This window comes from Hyperoodon ampullatus (genome assembly GCF_949752795.1).
Source record: "Hyperoodon ampullatus genome assembly, chromosome: 3".
Lineage (NCBI taxonomy): Eukaryota > Metazoa > Chordata > Mammalia > Artiodactyla > Ziphiidae > Hyperoodon > Hyperoodon ampullatus.
Genome location: NC_136916.1, coordinates 59,297,149 through 59,318,663, shown reverse-complemented (window position 1 = coordinate 59,318,663; position 21,515 = coordinate 59,297,149). Strand labels below are relative to the sequence as shown.

The 21,515-nt window shown below is 39.0% G+C and overlaps 1 protein-coding gene across 1 annotated transcript in view; it reads right to left on the bottom strand.

The window, feature by feature from the left end:
• Window positions 1-4,395: 4,395 nt before the first annotated feature.
• Window positions 4,396-21,515, bottom strand: part of KIF23 (kinesin family member 23) — a gene marked incomplete at its 5' end in the record, with an annotated part of 29,975 nt that continues 12,855 nt past the window's right edge. Inside the window, 16 exons of the mRNA XM_079699085.1 lie at window positions 4,396-4,423; window positions 5,146-5,216; window positions 5,850-5,928; window positions 6,121-6,203; window positions 7,035-7,282; window positions 10,029-10,344; window positions 10,613-10,792; window positions 11,083-11,256; window positions 12,081-12,238; window positions 12,845-13,003; window positions 13,556-13,682; window positions 13,904-14,023; window positions 14,108-14,187; window positions 18,059-18,161; window positions 19,446-19,567; window positions 19,723-19,835. Of these exons, the coding sequence (XP_079555211.1) occupies window positions 4,408-4,423; window positions 5,146-5,216; window positions 5,850-5,928; window positions 6,121-6,203; window positions 7,035-7,282; window positions 10,029-10,344; window positions 10,613-10,792; window positions 11,083-11,256; window positions 12,081-12,238; window positions 12,845-13,003; window positions 13,556-13,682; window positions 13,904-14,023; window positions 14,108-14,187; window positions 18,059-18,161; window positions 19,446-19,567; window positions 19,723-19,835 (2,149 nt within the window). The 3' untranslated portion in view covers window positions 4,396-4,407. The remainder of the gene's footprint in view (window positions 4,424-5,145; window positions 5,217-5,849; window positions 5,929-6,120; window positions 6,204-7,034; window positions 7,283-10,028; window positions 10,345-10,612; window positions 10,793-11,082; window positions 11,257-12,080; window positions 12,239-12,844; window positions 13,004-13,555; window positions 13,683-13,903; window positions 14,024-14,107; window positions 14,188-18,058; window positions 18,162-19,445; window positions 19,568-19,722; window positions 19,836-21,515) is intronic.

Sequence of the window (21,515 nt, the reverse complement as noted above, 5' to 3'; positions counted from 1 at the left end):
GTGTGTATATGTCAATCCCAAACTCCCAATTTATCCCTCCCCTTTGGTGACCATAAATTTGTTTTCTGAGTCTGAGAGTCTTTCTGTTTTGTAAATAGGTTCATTTGTATCATTTTTTTTTTTTTTTTAGATTCTGCATATAAGCGATATCATCTGATATTTGTCTTTCTGGGTTTTCTAAAAAATACTTATTTATTTAGGCTGCACTGGGTCTTAGTTGCGGCATGTGGGCTCTCAGTTGCGGCATGCATACTTCTTAGTTGCGGCATGCTGACTTCTTAATGGCAGCATGCAGACGCTTAGTTGTGGCATGCGAACTCTTAGTTGCGACACACATGAGAGATCTAGTTCCCTGACCAGGGATCAAACCTGGGCCCCCTGCATTGGGAGCTCGTAGTCTTACCCACTGGACCATCAGGGAAGTCCCTTTCTCTGTCTGACTTACTTTACTCAGTATGACAATCTCTAGGTCCATCCGTGTTGCTGCAGATGGCATTATTTTGTTCTTTTCTATGGCTGAGTAATATTCCATTGTATATATGTACACATCTTCTTTATCCATTCCTCTGTTGATGGATATTTAGGTTTCTTCCATATCCTGGCTATTGTAAATAGTGCTACAATGAACACTGGGGTGCACGTATGTTTTCAAATTATGGTTTTCTTTGGGTAGGTGCCTGGGCATGGGTTTGCTGGGTCATACAGTAGTTCTATTTTTAGTTTTTTAAGGAACCTCCATACTGTTCTCCATAGTGGCTGTACCAGTTTACATTTCCACCAACAGTGTAGGAGGATCCCCTTTTCTCTACACCCTCTCCAGCATATATTATTTGTAGATTTTTTGATGATGGCTATTCTGACCAATGTGAGGTGATGTCTCGTAGTTTTGATTTGCATTTCTCTAATGATAATTAGTGATGTTGAGCATCTTTTCATGTGCTTTTTGGCCATCTGTATGTCTTCTTTGGAGAAATGTCTATTTAGATCTGGGTTGTTTTTGATTGGGTTGTTTTGGTTTTTTTTGTTTGATATTGAGCTGCGTGAGCTGTTTGTATATTTTGGAGATTAATCCCTTGTCGGTAGGATCATTTACAAACCCCATTCTGTGGGTTGTCTTTTCATTTTAAATATTTTAAATATAGCAGCATGAATGCATCAATCCCAAACTGCCAACTTATCCCTCCCCTTTGGTAACCAGAAGTTTATTTTCTTAGTCTGTTAGTCTGTTTCTGTTTTGTGAATAGGTTCATTTGTATCTTTTTTTTTTTTAGATTCTGCATATAAGTGATATCATATATTTGGAGTGATTATTGATATCACTCCTTTCTGTCTCCTTTCTTTGTTGTTTCTGTCTACCTTTGTAAAGTGGTGGTTTTCCTTAGTGATTTGCTCAGTCTTCCCCCCACTCCCGCTTTTTTTTTTTAATGTTTCATGCCTCTAGATTTTTGTTTTGTGGTTACCTTGTGGCTTATAATATATCTCATAGGTAAAATAGTCCTTTTCATGCTGTTGATAGCACCTTGTTTTCATTCGCCTATAAAGATTCAACCCTTTTTACTCCTCCCCTTTTATACTTTTGATGTCCCAATTTACCTCTTTTTATGTGTACTTTCATTTGTTTTATGTCACTAATTAGCATCACTCTGTTTCAGCTGAAGAACTCCTTTCAGCATTTCCTGCATGGCAGGTTTTGTTTGTCTGGGAAAGCCTTTATTTCTCCTTCATAGCTGAAGGTTAACTTCACTGGATAAAGTATTCTTGGCTGGCCGTATTTATCTTCAACACTTTGAATATGTCACTCCACTCTTTCCTGGCCTATAGAATTTCTGCTGGGAAATCCACTGATAGCCTTGTGGGGATTCCTTTGTAGGCTACTATTTTTTTAACCCCTGGATGCCTTTAAGATTTTTTCTTATTTTTTCTTTGACTTTTGACAGTTTCATTATAGTGTGTTTTGGAGAAGGTCTTTTTGCATTGAGATAATAGGGTGTCCTGTTAGCTTCTTGGACTTTTATATCCAATTCCCTCCCCAGGCTTGGGAGATTCTCAGCTATTCTTTTTTTAAATACACACTCTCTGCTCCCCCTCCCTCTCTGCTCCTTCTGGTAGACCGTTATTCTTACATTTATTTTGTCGTCATATATGAGAGTTCTCGTAGGTTTTCTTCACTTTTTAAAAATGTTAGTTCTCTCTCCTCCTGAGTCATTTCTAAATTTCTACCCTCTGAGTTGCAGATTCTTTCCCAGATCTCATCTGCCTTATTTCCTAAGCTTTCTATACATTCTTGATGTCATTCATTGAATTCTTCAGCTCCAGAATTTGGTTCTTTTTAAAAATTTCAGTATATTTGGTAAACAACACCTTACATTCAGTAACTTTATTTCTATATTCTTGAATTGCCTGAGTTTTCTTGTAGCTCAGCAAATAAATCCTTCATCACAGCTGTTTTTAATTCTTTATCAGATCACCGTATTCTGTGCCTTTGGGTTCAGTTGCTGAAGAATTATTATTTTTCTCATTGTGATACCATATCACTGTGATTTTTCATAGTGCTTGGTAAAATGTGCCCCTGCCATTGAGTTTGAAGTAGCACACGTTTCTTCTATTAGTTGCTTGCTTTGTTCAACACTGGCAATTAGAAACCTTGCTTTTATTCTCCAGAAGGTGGCACCATAGCTCAAGTTTTCGGTTTCTCTACCTGAGCTGGCTCTGGGGCTGTGCTAGGGAGTGCCTGTAAAAAAGCTGGCAGCAGAGTGGGCAAGTGTGGGCTCAGCACCTGTGGTTGCCCACAGCCTGGCAGGGAGAGCCTCCACTGCGGGGAGCCCCCAGAGGGCCATGCATGGACCTCCTGCTGAAATCTGAGGCAGAGGGCAGGGAGTGAGATACTTCAGTGCCCTTTGTTCTTGTCTCCCTCTTTCCACTTCCACTAGTCAGGGAGGTCGCTCCTGAGGAATTCGTGCTGCTGGAGAGAAAGAAACAGGTTCCTCCAGCTGTGACCAGCCAGGCAGTCCCTTAGAGACCTCTGTGAGGGAGGTGGCTGCTGTCCCTGGCAGTGGACACCCAGTGTGCTCCTGCTCTTCCTCTGCCTCCAAACTGGTCTCCGTCCCGCTCCCCACAGTGTTCCTGGTTCTCTGTCGGGCTGGCTGGACCTCCTGTCCACCCGGTGCTGCACTCCCAGTCTAGCTTCCCACCGCGCCCACAGCGAGTGGGGCTGAGGCGCTCCCTTGGATCTGCAGCCCTCTCCAAGGTCCATCCACCTACGTTCTGAAGTGCTTATCGGTAGAAATCTTTTGGATGTTCTGGTGTAATGTACAGAGATACTTTTGTTCAGTTATGAATGACCCATTAGTTGTTCCATTTTTTTCCCTCTTTTATTTACAACTCACACTGCCATGATGCTGCCATCACTTGCTCCTCTACCTTATGCATGTGAGTTGGGTGTAATATCAATAATTTAAAATTTTCATACCTGGAGACTGAGTGCTGGTCTTGAAACCCTAAGTTGAATGAAGTAAAAGGAAGATTCCAAATCAAACACAGTCTGTGTGTGAAGGATTGCCCAGGGGCTGCAGTACACCCAGTGGGCTGGGAGAATGTTCCTGGTTTTCAACAGAGGAAATAGCCCCTTTTGAAGCTGTTCCTTTGCATGCTGAAACAAGTATCCTCAATGTGGTGAGAGAAATTTCTAGTGCTTTCTTTTAATTCATCCCACAAATGTGCCAGCAAGGCACAATGCTAGGTTCTGGGACTAAGTGTTAAATTACTATCACACAACCTTGTATTTTAGTGCTTTTTATTTCAATTCTTTTGGTATAGCTAAATGTCAGAAAGTACATATATACAAAATTCAGAACACCTTCCTAAAATGGTTTTAGTATTGGCCAGTCTCTGACATCTTTATTTATTTTGGAAGTTTGAATTGTCAAATATGTCTAAAGTGCATTCTTGCAGCTAATCAATAGCAGCATTTGTTTTTTTATAAACCCTTAAGAAATATTCAGACAAGAAGTAGAAATGTCACAATAAAAAGCAAAGCGTGATCTAGATATATATTTTCCTTAATCACCTAAAACAAATACATGCATGAATTAGTTTATAAGTATACAAGAAATATACAAAAAATAGCATTATAAAAAAATTCATATGGCATGAGAAAGAGGGGTCTTTCTCTGCTATTAATATTAAATATGGCAAGGTGTATAATATAAAAAGTTTGTAGAATCCTAGATATCTTTGGAGCCATAGGGGAATCTTTATGTAGGCCAGTGTATGATGACATATCTGAGGTCTGTGGTATTCAACAAAGCTGGAGTTCTACAAGATGATTCATTCAGAAGACTCCTTCTGGCATTGCTTTGGAGAAATCAACACAAATGAAAATGTTCTTTTGTTATTGGGACTGTTAATTCATGGCTTCTTGCGCCTAAAATGAAAAAAAATGAAAACCAGCATTTAGTGCTGAATTTTGCAATAAATCTCTAGGAGGGCTTTGAGAGAATTCCTGTTTTATCATGGGAAGAGTTAAAAGTCCTTCTAAGAAAGCAAATAACTTATAAAATATGCTTATCTAGTATTAAATTTAAAAAACAGAACTTTCCATCTTTATCCTGTTGCATTGATTTTCCAAACTGCCTAAGGAATACGTGTGTCAAAAATGGACACATGGACCTGTATAGGTAGATATTTGAAAAGCAGTGGGTTTGATTAATATGGGGAGAAAAATGGGCCATAAATTCTGCCATTCCGTTTTATTTTAGCGAACACTTTTTGCTGTAACAAGAGGGGAATTAGGAAAGAATGAATTACACGAGGAGCTGCCATCCCTGACTCCAGCCTCCCCTCCTTATAGGTGATCTCAGTTCAGCCTCTGAAAACTTTATGAGCACAGGCAAAAAGAACAAGAGCGAATGTTCTTACAGCTCTAATTGCTCTTATTCAGCACCCCCCACCGCCCCCCCCAACCCCGGTTCTCAGCACTGCTATTGCCTAGCGTCGTCTGCCAGTAGGGCCCAGATATTCCAACGGGCAAACAAAAACCACATAAGTCCTCTTTAAAAAAAAAAAAAAAAAAAAAAGTGGTTGGTAGGGAGAAGGGGTGGTGGGGAGGGAAAACACAGAGAAAGGCCACACGTGGTCAGTACTCACTTGGGTTGTGCGTGGTGCTGATACCCAGGCCCCAGCTGAGACCCTGCTCTCATCTCTACAGCCACAGAACACTGAGAGAAAAACCAGAGAGGGGAAAGATCAGCTCCTCTCTGCAGTCTATTAAACAGATCTATTTAGACAGATTCAACCAAGGTGAAATCCAACATTGCTTTCTAGTCCAGCGCAGATACATATGTTAAAATACTAATCAGGTACTTGAAATTTATTTGATGTGCCACAAAAATTGTGAGGTGGAAGGGTCTTTAGAGATCATTCAGGTAAATTTCCTCATTTTCTATCAGGAAGAAGAAAGTGGCAAAGGCTAGAGCTTGGTCGGCTGACCCCCACCTTCCCATGATCTTTATTATGTCACTCTCTCCTCAGGAATAACAGTTCCACAGGGAAGTTCTTCTCCTGAGAAGATTCCCATCAGTTTGATGGGCATTCTTGTTATTCTAGGGTGATGCTCTCTGACTTGATTCTTGGGCCTTATCCCTCTACACTAAAAACGGGCTTTGAGCTGAAGAGCTCCAGTAAAACCAGAGCAGAAATACAAATACCTTCTCAGATGTGCTGGGGACAGGCCTACAGGCTGCATTGGCCATGTGGGATCAGACCTTAGTTGTTTGTTTCAAAGAGCATGAAAAGCTACAGCTGGTAGGGCTTAAAATATGACATCCCTAGCAAATATTTTTTACTCCTACCCTCGTTTCTACGTCGGTCCATTCAGACTCTGTTCCATCTGGTTGGGCAGGTGCTCCTGTGGAAGATTTTCGTTTTCGACTACAGAAAAAGGGAAAATAGAATGCAACAGTTATTTTTTGTATCTAAGAACAGGAAATATATTAGAAATAGGGAAATACCATATATACTCCTTCAGAGAATTGATACATTTTACAGGCTAGTCAGTTCCTCAAGAATGAGCAGCTAAGAAAATGACAGCCCTCTAAAGAAAGGAATTTGATGATCACTCACCCAGTTGGTGATTCTTGTTTCAAAGTCTCAATTTCAGTAAACTGGACAGATTGTCCACCACCCCTTGTTTTATAAACATCACCCTACAGCCAAGAGAAAAGGTCACCATTACACTTTTTATACATCCAAAGGGTAAACATACATATATATTTCAAATTAAATTGAAGACTCTGCTGTTTTATGGAAACTCCCATCCACAAAACCAGATGGTGTTTGGACTGCTGGGTCTGTACCATTAAAATACTTTAAAGATTTGTGTACATATCTCTCACTAAACAAAAGAAGTCCAATGTAATATAATTAGTAGCATTCTTAATTGCAGAAAATAGCATTCCTTTTTATTCAACCTATAATTTAAAAACTACACTAGAGATCAAGAAATCTGTCAGAAACTTCTAAACGTTAGAAGGCAGTATACTTTCTTCTCTGGATGTACCCCTCCTCTCATATTCAAATAACAGTACAGTTGTTTTTGTTTTGCTGCACTGTACAGCTTGTGGGATCTTAGTTCCTGGTCCAGGGATTGAACTCAGGCCCTCGGCAGTGAAAGCAGTGAAAGAGTCCTAACCACGGACTGCCAGGGAATTCCCTCAAGTGACAGTACAATCAAAGGTAGGAGTTCTTTGGTTTACTTCTTAAGTAGGGGTTAAAACAAAATACATATTAATTAAAAGTACGTAATACATCTGGAGTTCCTCTAACAAACCTGAGACTCTAAGCCTCATTTGACAGAAAGTAGCAGATTTAGTTCCAATTTAGCAGAGTCATAATCTAAGTAGTTACTTTAGTTTTCTAACAAACAAAAGGGTTTTATCAATACCCATTTAAGTTCCAGTTGACACTTCCTGTGTTGACACACAGGAAGAGTAAATGGTTTTTTGTTAAGCTGACCTTCTCTTGTGTAAATTTTTTACCTTAATTAGCTTAGTTTCAATCTCCCCATCGGAGGCTAGTTCCTGGTGGGTCAGCATGTACTTCTCACACTTAGCTAGTGCCTTTTCATTTGCAACAGATACAGTGATGGCATGAGGGACTTGTGGCTGCATGACTGTTTCAGTTTGCAGGTTAGAGGCAGGCTTATGATCTACCCATCTGTCTCCCGCAGAGCGTGATCGTCTGTGTCGCAGACGAATTGGTGGTGCATTCTGATCAGGTTGAAAGAGGAATCAAGAAACAAACATAACCCAGAATTAATTTAAGCATGCTATTAGAAGTGCAGCGGTTTGGGCTACATTAGTTGGTGACAATATCAAAACAAATGCATGAACCTTTTCAAAAGCTAAACGTTACTCAAGCAATTTAAATGTTCTCTTTGTATTTAAAACCAACGAATATCTTTTAACACCAGCTTGTGTATATGTATTATATATTCTACTAGGGAGCTTCCCTTTCAACAAAGAATAGAAGGAAAAGTTCTGGTAATGCCGCTCGTCTTTCCTGCATAGGTGGTATTCAGGACAGGTAATTCATTTTGCATTCTTAATCAAAAACCAGTATTTGTGCCTGCTATTGTGAGGTAATCTGTTAGGTCCATGACTAAGTTAAAAGCTTCAGAAAGACCAGCAGAAGCCCTAAATATATATCATAAGCCTCTAAACAAGAGAGAAAATACTGCTGTTACAAAACAGGACCCTCCCCAAAGCTGATGGAGCTGTAGACTACAGACTGCTAAAGAACATAAGGTATAATGAAAACCTTGTGTATAAAATGATTAAAAGAATGTAAATAAAATACTTCTGAGTACTATTAAAAAATCTCAAAACAACTTTTTGAAAAGTTCAAAAACAATAATGGCTAAAACATACCAACATTTTTCCCCCAAACGTTTCATAAAGCTTCCAAGAACTATCGATAAAGAATATACTGTCAAATCAGCCTCTATCATACAATGAAAAACTAGATGCTTCCAGTAAAATGTTACATAACTTTAGGACAGTTAAATTTAGCACATTCAGCCTAAGGGGGGGAAAAAATCACATACAGAACATAGTTAATAGTTTCTTTGTAACTTTGCAAACATCTTTCTGTTTACAAAACTGAAAGGAAATGAAACAGTCTGCCACAGCCCAAATCCTTCAAAGCTGGTCAAGTATGAACATCTAATTTAAAATGCGTATGCGGAGAACTGAAGTGTTTTTCCCTGTACAAGAAACAAATGAAGCACTAGTGACAAATCATGATACCAAAACATGGGCAATAGAGTTTGCCACTCTGGATGCCCAAACCTCACAACAAGCAGGAAACTTCCCATTCTTAAAATAGCTTAATGTTGTAAAGGAAGAATGTGGCTCTCATGTCCTACCATTTAGCAAAGGTGACAGATTTCTCAAACACACTTAGCAATAAATACATTCTGAAACAAGCTTTGGAAAGATGACAGTCCTTACATTCTACTATCGTTTATGAAATATATGATATTTTAAATTTCTTCCTCACTGAAGTATTATAAATTCAGTCCACCTGACCTAATTTTTGACCAACAAACCCAGATGCATAGATACTAGCCTAAACTTTTCTCTGCTGCACTTCTAAAGAGATTTTGATTTCAAATGAAGAAGTTAAAGGACCTCTAGTAAATCCTCTTAAATATCTCGTAGCCAAATTAGATATTACATTAATGTTGACCAGGCATAAGTAGGCCTTGAATAGTTTTCAGTCTATAGAGTTGCATGAAATAAGGGGGATTTATTAGAGTTGATCAGAAAGACCAGCCACCGTGATTTGCTCCCTAAAAAGGTTTAAAGCAAAATCTGCAAAGTAAAGAACTTAAGCGACTTTAGAATTATCCGTTGCCTTGGTAAATACCTTGTAATTCATCATCATCCCTTAATAATCAGGAATGCAGGCCACCTGAATGAAATTTTTCTGCACCCTAAATTATACCACAAGAAAATCTAAAGCAAATAATTACTGTAAGATTAAGTTGTTTAGAAGAAAAATTCTTAAAGAGATATATTAAAATTTTACTAAATGTAAATTCACAATATTAACTTTGTCCACTTACTCAGATTCAAAGGAAAACTTTACCTTAATCCTTAAGAAGAAAATATAGACATAAATTTGTTTAAACACCCTTGAATGAGGCAGAGCCCTTGTAAATTGAAATAAAGGCCTTGAGATTAAAAGCAATGTATTGGAGATGGAAACCTTTCTTCAGCAGTTATAAAACAGCTGGCCTGGGCTCTTCAAAAAATAGTCAATGTCATGAAAATCAAAAAAGGGGAGGATGGACTATTTTATATTGAACGAGATTAAAGAGGGATAATAACCACATAGAATGTATTCACCTTGATAAGACCAAGGTTTGAAAAAAGAAAAGCCATTATTGGGACAACTGGGGAAATGTAAACATGAACTGTATGTTAGAAGGTACTTTTCAGGGTTAACATCTTAGGTGTGATGAAGATTGTGGTTATGTAGGACACGAAGTCTATGACTTACTGTCAAAGGTTCAAGAAAAAAAATATATCCAAATCTATTTTTCAAAATAAAAGTCTGGGAAAGCAATTTTAAAAATGAAAGTTCGAAAACAGCAAAAAGTCTTAATTTGGGGAAGAGAAACCAAAATCAGAAATGGAAAATGTGCTCTAAGACACTCAGTCACTGACTTTGTGGATGCTCATCAGTTTATGCAGCTGAAAAGCACATGTGACTCTGGGATGTGCCCCACTGACCTGCTTTCACTGAACAGGAGGCAGTATTTCTGTGCCAAATGGGTTTAGGGTTTTTCAGGTGAAGAGCTAGGCCTCAGTTTCAGGATGATTTGATCTTTCAAAGTAACAGAAAAATTAGACCTTGTTTATATTAGCGCTCACCCATCTTTCCATTGAACTTTCTGAACCAAGTTAGTTAAAAAAACACAGAAGATTAAAATCTATTGCTACAATGCTTTAAAATAATACTGGCACTAACCCTGCTGCAGTGATCCTCTTCTATTTCTATCTCATTTCTGAGTGAAGGAACCACCTCCCTGCCTTCAGTCCGGTACATCCCTCGCCTTCTGTCTGACACGATACAAGTTTTACTTTGTCCTGGCTCCTGCTGCCTACGCCTTGCAATAGATGTGACATTGAGAGGTGTGTTGTACGAAGGAATTTTCTGCTCCCATTCCGAAATACAGGAAGCTACAGAAATGCTGCTGCAAGAGTTAGAGCCCCTATGTAGCTGTGGCTGGCTCATGAGTTGCTGGCCGTTGGAAATCTGAGCAATATAGTTACTAGAAGGCTAAAAAAATTGAAGAGAAATTAATGAGCAAGACTTGAAAAAGTGAAACAATTCATTAATATTAGCACAGGAAGACATAATTTTTGTACTAAATTACTAATTTTTATACTAAATTTGTGTTTATACTAAATTTGAAAATATTTATAAATAGAAATTTGAGAAATACAATAATATAAAACAAAAAATTGATTCTCACAGAAATAGTCACCTAATCTGAACAAACCTTCTCTAGTACTACTAAGTTACTACACAACTACAAATAACTTACAGGTACTGGTGATGGAGAAACAGGTCTTTGAGTAGCTTTTTCTCGATCGCGCTCCCGAGAGGGTCTCTCTGGCCTTTCAGCTTTGGGTTCAGTAACAATAGCCTTCAGTTGTTTCAGTTTTTCATCTTTCACCCAGAGTTTATTTTGCATCTCCAGCTGTTTGGCTGCCACTCGACGCTCCTGAAGATTATATATGGTGATAAATATTCTAATTCAGTTATAGCAAACAAGTGCACTAGTTTACCTGAAAGCTTTACTTCCTAAAGATGAGAGTTCTCCAGTTCTTCATAATGCTTATTAATTTGTTGTGACTTGTAAGGGCAGAGGAAGGAAGGAAGGAAGGAAGAGGAACTGAATAGGGGCTGCTGTGGCCACCACCACTAAAACCCTACCCCAAGTACAAGGGATTCAGAATGCTCCAATTAGAGATGAATCATCCCTGACATGAGCACTGTATGAATGACACTCACACATTCTTTCTCCCACTTCATGGTTGTTTCTGTCACCATGCCTTGCAGCCTGGCTTCTAGTCTGCGCTTGTCAGAAAACTGTTGCTGAAGTTTCTGATTCTGGGTTTCCAGCTCCTGTTGCAGATTGCGCTTGTCTTCTTCATAGATAGTCGTTGTTTTCTCTAAAATCTCAACCTGGGAAAGTAGACCATTATGTTCAGCATTTGGTATGTAAACATTTCAAGTAGGTTTAAAATAATCTCTCTCGGGCTTCCCTGGTGGCGCAGTGGTTGGGAGTCCACCTGCCGATGCAGGGGACACGGGTTCGGCTGGGCCCGTGAGCCATGGCCACTGAGCCTGCGCGTCCGGAGCCTGTGCTCCGCAACGGGAGAGGCCACAATAGTGAGAGGCCCGCGTACCGCACCAAAAAAAAAAAAAAAAAAATCTCTCTCATAATCTTATGCAAGCATAGTTACGGAAAGAAAAATCATGGAGAAAGCATTTTCTTCTAAAATTTCATCTGAATTCCCACCTCCATTCCTAGAAATGAGAACTTTTAAACAAGTTCCTCACTGAAAGATGAAGTTATAACTGATTTCATGTGAAAATTACTTTTCCTGAAAATTAAGGCCTAAAATTTAATTTTTAGGCTACTTTCAGAATAGAGAACACTATATCAGTTGAGATTAGCTTCTCTCTAGAATGAATGTGTACTCTCTAAATGATCCTCAGTGAATGAGAGAACAAACATTACACATTAGTAAATCAAAAAGCAAGCTATAATCAAAGCTAAACTGTAGAACATTCTCTTCGATTGCTAAAGTCTATTTCATAAAATTAAAGAGTGTATTACCCCTTTTATGCTTTTCACTCATATTTCCTCTTTTTGGGGATGGGATGAAGATTAGTAAATAACCAAATGATAACTCCCTGTAAGCAGCAGCTGCTGGCCAGTATAGCAGAACGGCTAAGTCAGAGACCAGTGCTAAATATACATCCATGATAATACCAAAGCCAACCTTGTATTCTAAAGTTTTGTTTTTCTTCTCCAGTCGTTCAATTTCCGATTTCTGTCCTGAGATCACCTTTTCTTTTTCATTTAGTTTTCCTTGAATGTAGTTTTCTTTATTTAAAACAGCATTGTCAAATTCTTGCAACAAAGCTTTAAAAGTAATAGCTGAAACAAGAGCATGCAGGCCAAGATTACTCCGATTCGAAAATAACCAATGAAATCAACATTTATGTGATGTGGGCATTTTTTCTGAGCACATTTCCTCACTTGAAAATGGGGATTTAAATACCACTTATCTCACATTTTTCTTATGAAGATGATAAGTGTAAGTACATTCACTGAGCACTTACTATGTACCAAGCTGTTCCTGTCCTACATGATTTTCACACATTATCTCATTTATCCTTACAGCACCCTGATGTAGGAGCAATTACAATCCCCATTTTGCGGATGGAAACTAGAAATAAAGGATTAAGTGATTTTCTCAAAGATAGTTATTATAATGTAATACATGTTAAATGCCTTGCAAATAAGTAAGTAGTAGGAACTAAAAAGTAGCTGTTATCCCTTTGATCATCACTATTGATTTCTGAAAGGGAGAAACTCATACCCACTTTTCTCTTTTGCTTTAATTTCTTGGAATATAAAATGATGCCTTGGGGACTACTAAGTTCAGAGACAAAATAACCCTTCCTTGAAGATTCTATCCCAACAAAGAACTCAATTCCCTGCAAATTTCTGGTGTTAAAATGACTGCAGTTTTGCCCTTACACTGTTTGTGAAACTCATCAGTCATCATTTGTCGTAGGTGATGTTGTTTCTCTAGTGCTTCAATCAGCCTGGGAAGAGTCTGCTTGTCATTGATATCCAAAATTTCGCAGGATGGCAAAGGTGGAAAACTCTGCAAAACCACTTCTGAAACCAGCAGTTCTGTATTGAGTTATTAAAAATAAAAAGTTAGTTACACAGGAAAAAAGTTACTCAAACAAGTTTTAACACTGTGATAAGATCCCCAGTCAACATTGTACCTTGTTGGGCTGTCATAATACTTCCTTAAAAATGTGTTATAAAGAAGGAAAAATGAAAAAAAGGTATATAATAAAAGAAATGTCACTTATACTTTGATTCAGAATTTTTTTTGCACTTGATTTTCGAGGGGAAAGGAAGTAAACAGTTTTCTTATGTGAAACAGATTTTTTTTTTTAAAAGAGAGAGACATGGGGGCTTCCCTGGTGGCGCAGTGGTTGAGAGTCCACCTGCCAATGCAGGGGACACGGGTTCGTGCCCCAGTCCGGTCCGGGAAGATCCCACATGCCGCAGAGCGGCTAGGCCTGGGAGCCATGGCCGCTGAGCCTGCGCGTCCGGAGCCTGTGCTCCACAACGGGAGAGGGCACAACAGTGAGAGGCCTGCGTACCGCAAAAAAAAAAAGAGACAGACAGACAGACTCATCAGTGGGCAAATGACATAACAGCAGCTCATACCATCTCCAACAGGACCTCCCCGGGCCTGGTTTCTGTATCGCCTTCCCGGCGTTAAACCACATATTGCCTTGTCTGTTGGTCTTGCTACTTCAACTTCTTGGGTCACTTCTGCAAATCTCATGACTTGCTAAGACACAAAATAAATGGGGTTTGTTTTTTTAAACAAATAAGCATATCCAAGTCTTTCTAAAGAAATTAGTAAATGAAACGGTAATAGATTGGTCATTAGTTCACTTCTGTAACTAATGGTTCTGTATCAGTTTAAAAAATGTTCAAAATGTTATTCTTCACATCCAAATGGTTGTTTTCTCTATAGAAAGTCAGACTTTATAAAGGCATTAAAATTACCAAGCTTTCTTCATAATCTTCGGCCTTTGGATTCACACACACGATCAGGCGTACTTTCCCTTCCCCATCAAAGTAGTTCTTGAACAGATGGGTTAACTTTGAATCTCGATATGGAACCATCTATAAATATATTCAAATCCAAATACATAAGGCAGAAAATGCACACAAACAAAACTATACAAATGTTCAAAGGCTGCTGCTTACCTTGTTAGTTCCATACATTTGGTTCTCTCTCAGGACCTCCATACACGTTCTTAGCGTCATTAGTGACTGATTAATGTTACCTGGCAGAAAAATGTACACAGAAGACATTTGAAGACAACAATTGAGTAGCTAGAGTGTGGTCTGTTTGCCTGTGAAATCCCTACTTCATAGCACTATTAGATGGAAATTACAAATGACAGATTTTAGTGGCTCAACTTAAAGAGCTGTCCTTATCTGGCAGTGTTGCAGGAGAAGGTGAGTACCGTCCTTCAAGGACTGTATCATAAAGACCCTCCACTGAATGCAACATTATGCTTCATGACCCATAAAGTTTCTTCCAAATCTTAAATACTGTGATGTGAAAGAGTATATTAGATACAGATGTTTAATATCCTCATAATAAAATATTTTCTCTAAAGCATGACCATTTCAGGCTCCAGTTGGCTCCATCCGGACACTGAAGTCTCCCCTGCACCAGGAGGAGCTCCTGTTTCTACCAGTCAAGTATCTTAAGAGCCAACTAAATCTGTTCCCTCAATATCTAAACAAGGGTTTCTTAGGCAGCATACCTGTTAGTCCTGGCCACTCATTTGAATTTCTCAGTCAAGGCAAGTCTGACAGATCTATCAAGCCAACAGTACAGGAGAGCTCACCTGCATAGACCCCAGAAGTACCTGAGAATTTTTTCATCCTGAAACCTTAAGGTCAGCTGACTCTACCATGCTTTCATTCTCAGCCGCCTCTCAAAACACAGAGCTTAGGCTTCCCTGGTGGTGCAGTGGTTAAGAATCCCCCTGCCAATGCAGGGGACATGGGTTCGAGCCCTGGTCCGGGAAGATCCCACATGCCGTGGAGCAACTAAGCCCATGTGCCACAACTGCTGAGCCTGCGCTCTAGAGCCCACGAGCCACAACTAGAGAAAACCCGCGTGCAGCAATGAAGACCCAACGCATCCAAAAATAGATAAAAATTAAAAAAACAAAACCACAGAGCTCATCTGCACCTCCATGATATTCCATGATGCATGCTTTATTTTTCTTGACCCCACCACCCACTGCCCTTCCTCCTTTTCTTACATTGTGTCTCCAAAATCGATATTCCTGTTAACAGACTTCCCTCATCCTCAGGCCTCTCACAGAATGATCCATTCACCTCTTTCCCTAATGCCAGGGGTTCCTAACCTGGGGTCTGTTTTGTCCATGGGTACACTTCAGGGAGTCTGCATACATGGATGGGAAATAAATTACATCCTTATTTCTATTGATCTCTGAAATTTAGCCATTTCTTCCATTATGAATGTAGGCCAAAAACCTACAGTGGTGGTAGTACTACCACCTGTGATTTTTAATCAGTAGAAGTCAGATACTTTTATAACACTATGGTTTTTTGCTGATCTCAAGATACTTTGAAATTATGCAGTTATTAGACATGCTGTTGGGATTTTATTTAAGGCCTTAATAAAGCACATAAATTACTATATGACAGATTTTAAGAATACTTTAAAAAACACATTTCAGTCTAATTGGTTTCCTTTTTAATCCTGTATTTTATGTTATACATTCTAAAATATCATTCTGAGTAGTGTCCACAAGCTTTACCCCATCCCATGGTGCAAAGCCCTGCAGGCTTACTTTTATTTCCCAGAAGGGTGGTGCTTCCCCTGCAGCCCTGTAGTCTTGTGAATAAAAGTTGCTTGTTTTCTAAAGCCTGACATTTTATAAGGATGGTGAGTAGAGGGAAGCCAGCAACATTTTCCCAGTTTCTTAATGCTGCCTTCAAATAAATGTTCCCCATACATGCCAGCTCCTGGGTCAACTTCAGGATCTAAGAGGAAGGTCACTCTGACCTGCCATTGGAGGGCCCCAGCCTCCTCAAGTCCAGTAGATCTTTCTCTCTTTACCACTGTAACCACGCCCTGAACCTTGTCACTCAGAACTGCAGCACCTCTAGAAACCTGAGGCTAAACTGTACCCCAGGCACAATATCCTCTTCTTCTAGTTCTCACTCCCTAACCATGTCACACCTGTTCCCCATCCATATCAACACTGATCGTCCTTTCTGTTTTTCTCCCCAAAGCATCAGAACCCTCAGGTTTCTACTTTCCTCCCAATCCAGCTAAACCTCTTTTCCCATCAAGGTTAATCCTTCCTCTTGTGATCTGGATTCCGGATGCTCTGTCTGCGTATAAAGACTTATATAACGAGAGAGAGAGAGAGAGAGAGAGAGAGAGAGAGAGAGAGAGAGAGAGAGAGAGAGAGCGCGCGCGAGAGAGAGAGAGAGAGTGTGTGTGTGTGTGTGTGTGTGTTTAGTCATCCCATACTCCCTCAAGTCACCTAGCTAGCCCTCCACTCTCTCCTTCGCAGTCTCTCTAAATTAATCATCTCAAGGATTTGTTGTCCTCAAGGCCCTTCCCTCAGTTTGTTCCTCTTTGTTTTCCATGAATAATCTTACCTTCCCCATTGCTTAAATCATGCTTTTATTGGCAAAACCTAAACCTATAAACCTCAAGTCAAATCTCTCTTCCAAATCCATGTACCTGTCTGCATCCAATTACTAGGCACTTACACTTGAATAAATTGAATATATCCAACACAAAACTCTTAACTGCCCATACCTGCACCTCAAGCTACTTCTCCTCAATCAAGATCTTCCTTGATTTACCCTCTTCTCTTCCTTCCTCTCCACATCCAGATGGGCCTACTTCCGAACTAGCTCTTAGTTTTGGCTGACCTTTGCCTCCAGGTGACACGATTGCTCATCTGCATTACTGCAAAAGGCTCCTGACTGCTTTTCATCTCTCTAGACTTGCCTCTGGTAAATTAATCTGCTACACTGGGGAAATGGTCTTTCTAAAACTAATCCTTCATTGTGTAACAGCAGAAAGATACAAGTTTTGAAAGTTCAACCAACCTGGGTTTGAACCAGGCTCTAACCTTAGGAAAATTACTTAACCTCTTCCAATCAGAAAACTGGGTATGATACAATCCTGAAAAGTCACAATCAAGAAATCAAGCCCACGTATAGTAGATACTATGACACACACTAGTCCCTTAATTGGTAGTCACCATTATTCCTTCAAGAAAAAATTCAGACTTTCTAATATGATAGTCAAGGGTCTTAATGACCTTGCCTTGCCCTCCTGCCTCAGTGGTCATGGCTCACCAACCCACACCCTACACTCCAGCTACCCTGACACCGCCATGTTCTCTCAGGAACGATGCCTTTAATTCTATCCTTCAAGAGCTCACGCTTCAATTTAAGTGTCAACTCCACGCATTCTTCCCCAAAGCCCCCCCTCTCACACACAGCCCCAGAATGGATGGAGCAGCCCTGCTCTGTACTCCCACAGCACCTCGTGCTCACTTCCTTCATACTCTACTGAGACACTCTAGTTACCTGCCTCTCTTGTACTAGATGGGCTCTCTAGGGCAGGGTGTCATCCTTTATATCTGTGTTCAACTCCTATAACACAGTAGGTACTCCATAAATGTTATTAACATAAAACATAACATGAATGGCTGTACTAAATGACAGATTAAAAGAGAAAAACACACACACAGATTTCCTTTCAACTGGCTTTTGTATTCAAAGATTTTTCCTATCTCCAGAAGCCAATTTTTACCACTTTGAATGTTGGAGTAACTATTCAATCACTTAATTTAATGGACCCAGTACTGACACACCAGCCGTAGATATAATAGACACTTTCAATATGAATATAACCTATTTTATATTTATTTTACTCACTTTTCCTCATTCTTAAAGAAATCAATGTGTTGTAATCAATACCAAACCACCATAACTAAAGAAAAAGCACTGGTCACTTAGCCTCTAAATTTTTAGTCAAATTGAAGACAGTTATGCATAAACCACCTATCAATAAGTGACGATAAACTGGCATGGCAAGTTTTTGAAAGTTGTAGCAATAATTAAGTACTATGCTTTGCTCACCAGCTTCACGTAACCTGTTCCCTTCTGCTTTTGTCCGGTTAGTTCTTTCACTTCCAGCAAGATCTACCAAGGACAACTGGCTAATAGTGATTTGTTCTTTTTCCTGAAGGGAAGATTATAATGCCAGTAACATAAGTTATAATTGGTTTACAGTGTTCTTTAAATATATTCAAATCAAGTCTTATGAATACAATGTTTGCACAATACAAAATGTATAGTAGGGGTGAAGGATACATGTTTTGGGGGAAGAGTTTGCTAAAAGCATATGATAAATATCCTCATGACATTACTTGCCCATTGTCTGGTCTTCTACATTATACTGTAAGCTCCACAAGAATAGGAATTCTACCTTTTAACCACTTCATCTCCAGCACCTTGCACAGTGCCTAGCACTCAGCAGGAGCTCAATAAATGTCTGCTAAATAGTGAGTCTACAACAAGGCTAAATATTTGTATAATGAGATATTTGATAATTTAACAGTCTAATAATTTCATAATACTCTAATAACTTATAAGAAATGAAAGTCAAGAGATACATAACTGATACTATAATATTAGATATGATTCAATGGAAAGCAAGTGTATAGAGACTTGACTTAAAAGGATTTTCTAGCTAACATTTATCAAGTGCTGACTGTAAGCCAGGCAATGGACTAAAAACTTTACATGCCTCACCTCCTTTAACCCTCACAGCATTACAAGGAGTTTATTACAATTAGGTGAGACAAGCTAGTAAATGCCTTGGAATCAGAATTCAAATCCTGGTGGTCTTTAGTACCATGCTGTACCATCTACTCCTGCCATCTGAAAACCTTCGTGATATACCACAATTTCACGATATGTTTTGAATGGAATTACATTTTAATAGCTTAAAGTTATTAAATGATTTATATATTCACGCTCAAATGCTGTTACTAATTGATATAAGCCTTGTAGCATGACAGGCCCAGCAGTAAAGAGTGATCAGCAGATGGAGGGCCCTACTGGCCTATCAGCCAAGAGAAGAACAATTTAGAATTGGCCACTCCTGAACTGTACCTAGCCTGGAAAGTTAACTGCTAACATTTAAAAACCATTAACTGAATTTCTACATACAAAATGAGTCTTCAGAGATAAAATAAAATATGTCTTCATTGTTTTATCCCCTCTATTAGACATTTATAAAGATTTGTAAACCTTTTTAACAACAAAATTCCAGGTTCTAAGATTTAATAGCCAGTTTCCCAAAACTATACTATCTAATTAATGGAACATTTTTTTAAAATGTCATCACCTACTCATATAATTCTAGAGCAATATTCAGTGTAATGAAACCTCCATGGTTTACCTCTGATTCCCAAAATTAAGGATTCAGAACAAGAAAACACTCCACACGTTAAACCTTTACCTGTAAGACATTGTCTCCATCTGCATCCAAGGGAGCCTGAACTAATTTAATGTTGAACACGCTATGGGAACGGCTGGACTCACGATTCAAATGTGTATTAGCAATTCGTCGCTTTTTCTGGCCTACAGTGACAGAGAAATCATTGATCAAATCTCTACCAAGTCATTTCAGTGTACATACTTTCTACCAAACCAAAAAGTATTGTCAAATTAGATTAGCAACTTTCAGGATTATATTTATCACTGTATATATCTGTAATTCTAGCTCTGCTTCTAACCTCTCCAGAAAACTTCAAAAGCCTCCTCAGTAGATTTCACTTCTACTTCTATACATCCAGCAACGTACATGTTATGGTTCTTATCTTCACGAAGCAACTTAGATTGTGGAAGTCTATGGGAAAGAAAAAACATTGGTTTCCTATATTACGAGATACTGATATTGCAACTTAAGACAAGGACTAAAATGTCAGGCAACATGACATCCATTCTTATAACGGTAATAAGCCTAAACAAGACTCCAGAAGCATATTACACTTGGATAAGAATAAGGATATATAGTAAAAAGATTAGTTACATAACAGGATAACAGGAATCTATTTTGTTTTAAAAGCTTTGCTCTAGTTTGTTCTAACAAAGCACATGAAACAACACTTACTAAACAAATAGAGATCAAAGTAGTAGTATAGCACCATCACATACACAGGTTAAGCATCAAAATCTAGCATTTTCTTAATTTTAAAAGATCAGCAGATAGAGCTGGTTCTGACTTCAGTGTCAACAAAAAACAAAATTCAGAAGGAGTTTGGTATATACCAGGAGTGGCAATCCCTTCAAAGTGGCTGGTCAAGTTTTAGTCTAAGGTAGGATGAGGATGGGAAAGGTGCTGCCTGTTTGGCCTCAGTCTTGTGAATGGTGGGGGTAGAAACATTTACCAGCCACCATTATTCAGCAAATGGCAGATTCCTCAGGGACCAAGGAGGGGCTTAGAAGTAGCAGCCGGCCCAGTACCAATGAAAAACCACCTACATGCAAACATGCCACAGATGCCAACCACTAGTATAACTGCACCCTTCTCCTTAAGAAAAGAGCACCATCACATACACAAAATCTGTGTTCCTCATGGGCGTGCTGCAACTATTCCACCTACCAAAGGAATAAGGTAGAAGTTACTGTTTCTATAGCAGCCATCTCACAGCAACACGTTCAGTCCAGAGTATCTGACAGTCACAATGAGTCGTATCTTAAAAATCCTCTGCTTCTAATATTTCTTCATTGTATTAAAAACTAAACCTTAAACCAGCTCAAAAAAGCAGGTTAATCACCACCCTAACAAATAAAATCTGAATTCACTGCCAAATAAGCACCCTATGAGTTCATTCAAGGAGTTACCAGAAAGGTTGCAAGGCATAGTCACATTTGTCAGTCTTCATTTACATAACAAAACCAAGATAGGCTTCTTAGAAAACAATCTCATTTGGAACAAATCAAACAGAAACTTGGCACATGTGCAGACATGAAAGTGATTGGTAGCAGTGAATGACATCACAAAAGTTTAGGAAAATGGGTACATACAACTGATACTTTGAAACAAATGGCAAAGTAATTAGTCTATAAATTGTTTAATATAAATAAAAGTGGGTATACAGACAGCTGTTCTCAGTCTAATGGTTTTCCAAATCTAGCTGTTCCTCCAATAATATTCACTGAGTCATATACACAAAAGTTAAGTAATACAACACAGGTCTTCATATTATTTGTCTTGAGAGGCCCTGACAAAGACAGCATTGAAGATAAGCATTTAGCTTAAGAACAAAACCATCAAGGAACAAGATACCAGAGTCAGCTCTGGCACAGATGTAGTTTGTGATGCCAGATTGTAATTGCTCTTCAGTCTCAGCAGGGCAAGACCCAAGGAAATCTAAGTAATAGTCTTTTAACTCTGGTGGAATGACAATACAGATGTCACTTCTTATTGGTCAGTGATGGAAGGTCTGTGACTATTAGTTGTGCAGACAACAGCTTTAGGCTCCATTCTGTGGGCATCACCAGAACACGGATTAGAGGCTACAAA